Here is a 6,000-nt window from a genome sequence, read left to right on the forward strand (position 1 = left end):
AATAAGAGAGAACAAGATACCCTTAATAATATGTGATCTTTATCCTAGTGTGTAACAGGCGAAAATGAAATAATGGATAGTGTGGGCAATTCTGTTATAGACAGAGAAAAAGAGGAGTTAGTTATACCAAGTGAACACGTGGCTGTGGATCATGGAGCAGTGGTCACAAGGAACCACTTATACATCTAGTTATAATTAAAATTCAATAATTATTTTGACTATTAGTGAACTAAGAAAGTGGAAAATGAATTCAATGAATTATGTTTCTATAATGGAGAGATTACTTATTAATTAAAATTCAATATATCAATAAGAGAGAACAAGATACCCTTAATAATATGTGATCTTTATCCCAATGTGTAACAGGCGAAAATGAAATAATGGATAGTGTGGGCAATTTTGTTATGGACAGAGAAAAAGAGGAGGAGTTAGTTATACCAAGTGGACACGTGGCTGTGGATGATGGAGCAGTGGTCACAAAGAAAAGTGGGCGTGTCAGGAAGGGGAATGTTAAATGGAAGGATTATGTGGAGAATGAAGGTGTGAATTGACTGGGATATTCTCTCTCTGATAACTTCTTATCTGTGATGACATTTAACCCCTCTTTTCTTTCTTTCTGATATTTCCCTTGTAATAAGTATTGAAACTTGTTCTCTGTTTAAATCACAATTCTCCTTCCATAACTTGTTTTTACTATTCCTGCTATTTAGTCGTTACATCTGGTGCTTTTATTGAGCTTCCATGGCTAAGAATACAAGATTGAAGGATCTCCAAGCTACGGTGACAGGTCATTCGGATGAGCTTATGCGCTTAACTCAGACGATGAATAATCGTTTTAACGAACACAATGACCGTATGGATCAGATTCACCTCGCGTTACAACAGATATTGCAGAACACTTCCCACACTAGTGGAAGCCAATCGAACTCAGGTCCTATCAACGTTCATTCAGGAAATGCAGTGCTACCGGTCAGAGAAATTTCTTTGGGTTTTCCTCATTTTGATGGCACAATGCCAGTGTTGGAATGGATCTTTAAGTCAGAGAAGTTTTTTACTTACCACAACACTCCCGATTTTTCACGCGTTGACATTACAGCAATGCACTTTGATAAGGAGGTGGTACCGTGGTTTCAAATATTGCAGAGGATCTCTGCTATAAATTCTTGGTTGGATCTCGCCAGAGCGCTGGAATCTCAGTTTGGGCCTTCACCTTATGATTGTCCTATGGCCGAATTGTTCAAGTTGACACAAACAGGTTCTATTTCCGATTATTATCTTAAGTTCATGGCTTTGGCTAATCGATCTATAGGCTTAAATGATAAGGCTCTGTTAAATTGCTTTGTGGGTGGGTTGCAAAAGGAAATCAGACGTGATGTGGTGGCAATGGCTCCCCCTACGTTGCTACGTGAAGTAGCACTTTCTCGCCTTTATGAGGAACGATACACACGCGTGTCTAAGACAATTAATTCTACTTACACTCATAAATACTCCCCAATAACATCTCATTCTTCTTCTAATTCTAGTCCTCCTGTGCAATTGCCCATTTCTACTGTTCGCAATAAATCCACGGGAATTTTACCAACTCCTGCGGGCCAACCATTGCGAAATCTGAATGTAAAGAAAATCAGCCCCGCTGAAATGCAGCTTCGAAGAGACAAGGGCTTATGTTATTTTTGTGATGAGAAGTTTTCTTTTAATCACAAGTGCACTAATAGACAAATTTTATTTTTACAATTGGAGGAGACCATGGATGAACATGTTTTAGGAGACTCAGAGGTGCATTCTATGGTTGATTCTGATGAACATGTAATTGCTAAGGATCACCGTTTATCTCTGAATGCATTAAAAGGTGGTACATGCATAGGCACTATCAGATTATGGCTCACATTGGTCACCTTCCTATTACTGTTTTAATTGATGGTGGGAGCTCTGATAATTTCCTTCAACCCCGGGTGCCAAAGTTTCTAAAATTGCCTATTGAACCAGCTCATATGTTCATGGTTATGGTAGGCAATGGGAATTATATGACTGCTGAAGGCTTGGTCCAACATCTCAATGTCAATGCTCAAGGAAATTCTTTTGAGCTACCCGTTTTCTTATTGCCAATCTCGGGTGCAGATTTGATTTTAGGAGCTAGTTGGCTGAAGACTATAGACTCTCATATTGCTGATTATGACACCTTTCAATTGAAGTTTTTGTGGAAGGGTAAACTTACTTCCCTCCAAGGCGATAAAGAACGTAAAAGAAATATTTAAGATAATATCATCATTTTCTAGTAAGAAAAAGTATATCTAAGTTAATATGATATGCACGAATATAACTTCAGAGATAAATAAAACTCGAGTAAAAATGAAAAGAAAAACCATAAGTTTTTATAGTTTTTATTTTATTAAATGTAAGGTACTAAAGTACATTATTATAAGATGGGTTACACAACATTCAACAACAATAACAATAAAGCATATGACAAAGATGAAGCAACAACTCTTCAATTACCACTTTAGTTTTTAGAAGGAAATGTTTGAGATTTTGATCTCAACGTTTGGTTAATGATTTGGCCTTTGGCAGTGGCCTAGCCAATGCTATATATTGTTGATAGTTCTCATTTCTTGCAAACGATTCCCATACCATTTGAGAATTTGGTGCAGTCAAGGGTGCCAAAGTCTGTGACATTAGTAGTCTCTTTCTCATATGAACTATCCTTTGAGAACACACAAGATGCACAATTTGAAGAAAGCAATGAGTTAGTCTTGTATTTGTCTTCTCCTCCAACAACAGGCATTGCCACACCAGGCTTTGCAGTGTTCTCAAAATCAAGCCGATAAGTCCTTCCAAGAACACCATCAACTTTAGGGGAAAGTGCAAAGAACCTGAACTGAACTTCTAAGTGAGCAAAACAGTCATCATTAGGCACTTTGTAGTTATGAATTGCATCATCTTGTTTAGTTACTGGAACCACATTGACCATTATTTCAGCAACATCCTCCAATGTAACTATAACACTATTCTTGTCAGCTACTCTCTCAACTTTTACATCTTTATTTGGAGAATACCAAGTGGAAAGAGAGGATTCATCTAGAACAATATCATTTCCATTGTAGGTGAATTTGAGATGATCAACCTTGTCACTCCATTGGGGTGTCTTGAAGGCCTCAAGTGAGAAGGTTTGGGAGTTGAACATGATTCCAAGTGCTTGAATCCAAGTGTAGTCACGGGTTCTTCCAGCAGGCCTGTGTCCAATGAAACGAGCATTGATTTGAAGGTCAGAATCAGAGACTAAACTGAAATGTTCATTGCTCTTTCCATGGAAGTAGAAGACTCTGCCATCTCCACCAATGAAGCGGGGATCATGACACCCTGATCCAGGTGCATTGCAATTTGGTATGCGATCTACCAACCCAAAAACAAATTTAAAAATAAACATCATAAAGTCTAGATTTGTTAAATACATTCTAGTCAAATCATTGTAGTTCTATGCCAATCATATTGCTGAAGAATTTAACAATATGTGCTTTGTAAAGACGAAATAAGCACATTAAAACTAGATGAATGGTTTGGACATTGGTTATCCATTAACATCCTCAATAACCAAGTAATATATGTTATTCACCAAATATTAGAGCTAAAGTTGTGTACAAAATATGGCCGTAGATAATAAATTGTAGTTTAAAAGATAGTATTAGAGAAAATTAAAAGAGGATATCTTACGTCTGCAGACAGCTTTGCATATAGGTTTGTCACAATCAATGAGACAAACTTTAGCCTTAGGATCATTTGATTCACTACTGGGACACTCAGCTGGACACCTTATGTATTGTCCATAGCATTTGCTTCCTTTGGTGCTACATTGCCTGAAATAATATGCCTTTGTCTCCATCAAACTTGAGACAAATACTAGCAACATGATTAGGATGGAACTGCTTTTGGTCATATCCATACTTAAAATTCTCTATTAGTAAAATATGAGGAAAAGATTGATGTAGCTACACAATCTTCCCGCTTCTATTTATAGATGTATATCGTCAACTATGTTGCTTCTTTATAGTAAAGGTGGCTTTAACAAACTTGTAGTGTAATTTAATGCTAGCTCAAACTCAAAGGATGAACATGGGCTTCCATAATTGAGTGCAGAAACGCTAGAAAGATTCACATAATTTCTTCTTATGGAAGGGTACATGCGTGAATGGGATGGGTTAACTTGTGCCTTTAACAACAAAATTGGCGCTGAAGTTGTGATAGATGAGGCATGCTTATGTTACAGGGAAAGGAGCCAAAGCTGATAATAACTTGAGGATGAAAGTAATAATATTATTAGATTATACGACGTTGAGTGAGAATCTATTAATAGTCATTGAATTTTTTTTCTTTGTAAGCATTTTGTGACTTGAGCAATTCTACGCTCTCAAGTCATTATCGTGATCAAGACCATACATGCTGAATCGCTAATATTTAACAAGAGCTGCATCACTTCATACATAAAATTATAATGCTGAAATTAATTTAATGAAATATTATTTTAAAGCATTAGTAGTATTAGACACTTTATGATAGGTGATAGCACAGGAAGACAGAAATATGGGACAAGGGATTTTCGGCCAATAAATTTATATCCTACACTAAAAAGTGTCTTATGTAATACATACACAAACGTAGAAAGGAAAAAACTACAGCTCGCGATTTATGCCCTTTTTTCTCTTCAAAAGACTTTCTAAGATAATCTCACAAGTCATATTAATTTATTTCATTTTTGTTTATTTGTAGCAAACATAACATAAATTTTTAAAAGTAATTGGAATTTTTGGCACTGAAAATTAAAAATTCTAAGACTGGTTGAAGTTGTTAATTAAAAAACAAAATATTAAAACCTTAAAAAGTTGATATTTACCATACTATTACGATTCTACGAGATGGATATTTTTTTCTTCTCAAATGGTAGTTGAATGAAAACTTAGTGAATAATAACCATTGTCATACCTTTTTTACAGCTCAACATAAGCAATAAGAACAAAAAAACTACCATAGGATATGGAACCCTTTTGTGGCTATGTAATTATAGTGCAATAGCAAAAATGAAGGATTTTGTAATTATTTAGAATGTTAAATTTCATTTTATGCATGTATGATTGTAGAATGAGGTGGACATAATTTGTTTCCAATGTCCTTACATGATATTCTTATAGGGTTTTTGATAGACTAAAAGTCACAACCTTATGGCAATGTACTAGGTCTCATTAAAACGGATTTGGTAAAGGCTCTAGAATTCTAGGTCACCAAATTGTCCCCAATCTCGAAAGAAATGAGTCTCAATATCCTAGGTTATAAACAAGAGGAGTCAAGCCCTTGAGCGTCTAACTTACGATACCAAGACAATTTGGGTGGTTCATTATGCTAAAACTAGGAGACAAGTCTAACACCCATAAAGCACATGTCCCTCTTATCTTAACCATAATCTGTAACAACCCGGGTATAGGGCGTATGCGCATATAATCCGAATTGTGAGGAAGCGACATTTAAAAAAGTAAACTTTCACTCCAAAGCTACAAAAAAAAATAGTGAGCATATACAATAATATTAAAATTAAAGCGATTAATAAAACTTGTAAAAAATTATTTCATTACCATTGGTTTTTTATATTTAAAAATAGACAAAGGAAAAAAGTATTTAAATCATACAATTGACTACAATTAGGCCTGACTCTCTAAAAAAATATCTCCAGTAGAGTCGTCAGCTGTCACGTCCCGAATTTTGGTTACGCGACCTCTTAAAGTCGCCACTACATTTTATAGTTAAAAATGTAGAAAAATATTTTAAGCTCAATCACATTGGGCTTTTGGATTGTGATATCCAGGTTCGAGAGTCGATTACAGATCGAGAAAGGTATTAGCACCTCATCTGCCCTTAATTAAACGATACATTTGCCAATTGTATGATTTAAATACCCTTAAGTTATTTAAAATTAAATTTGTGTACGAAAAAATATTTATTTATTTTTATTTTAAG

General features: G+C 35.2%; 1 protein-coding gene across 1 annotated transcript; it reads right to left on the reverse strand.

Moving 5' to 3' along the window:
* On the reverse strand, positions 2,373–3,975 carry LOC109353002. The gene is made up of 2 exons (XM_019595188.1): positions 3,709–3,975; positions 2,373–3,390 (listed from the first exon to the last, which is right to left on the reverse strand). The coding sequence occupies exons 1-2, from the start codon at positions 3,935–3,937 to the stop codon at positions 2,603–2,605; spliced, it is 1,017 nt and encodes a 338-aa protein (XP_019450733.1). The 5' UTR covers positions 3,938–3,975; the 3' UTR covers positions 2,373–2,602.

This window comes from Lupinus angustifolius, chromosome LG07 (genome assembly GCF_001865875.1).
Source record: "Lupinus angustifolius cultivar Tanjil chromosome LG07, LupAngTanjil_v1.0, whole genome shotgun sequence".
NCBI lineage: Eukaryota > Viridiplantae > Streptophyta > Magnoliopsida > Fabales > Fabaceae > Lupinus > Lupinus angustifolius.

Coding starts and splice junctions, on each gene's coding strand:
- LOC109353002 (XM_019595188.1), bottom strand. CDS start 3,937: ATGGATATGACCAAAAGCAGTTCCATCCTAATCATGTTGCTAGTATTT. Junction 3,391..3,708: donor ATGCAAAGCTGTCTGCAGAC/GTAAGATATCCT, acceptor TTGGGTTGGTAG/ATCGCATACCAAATTGCAAT.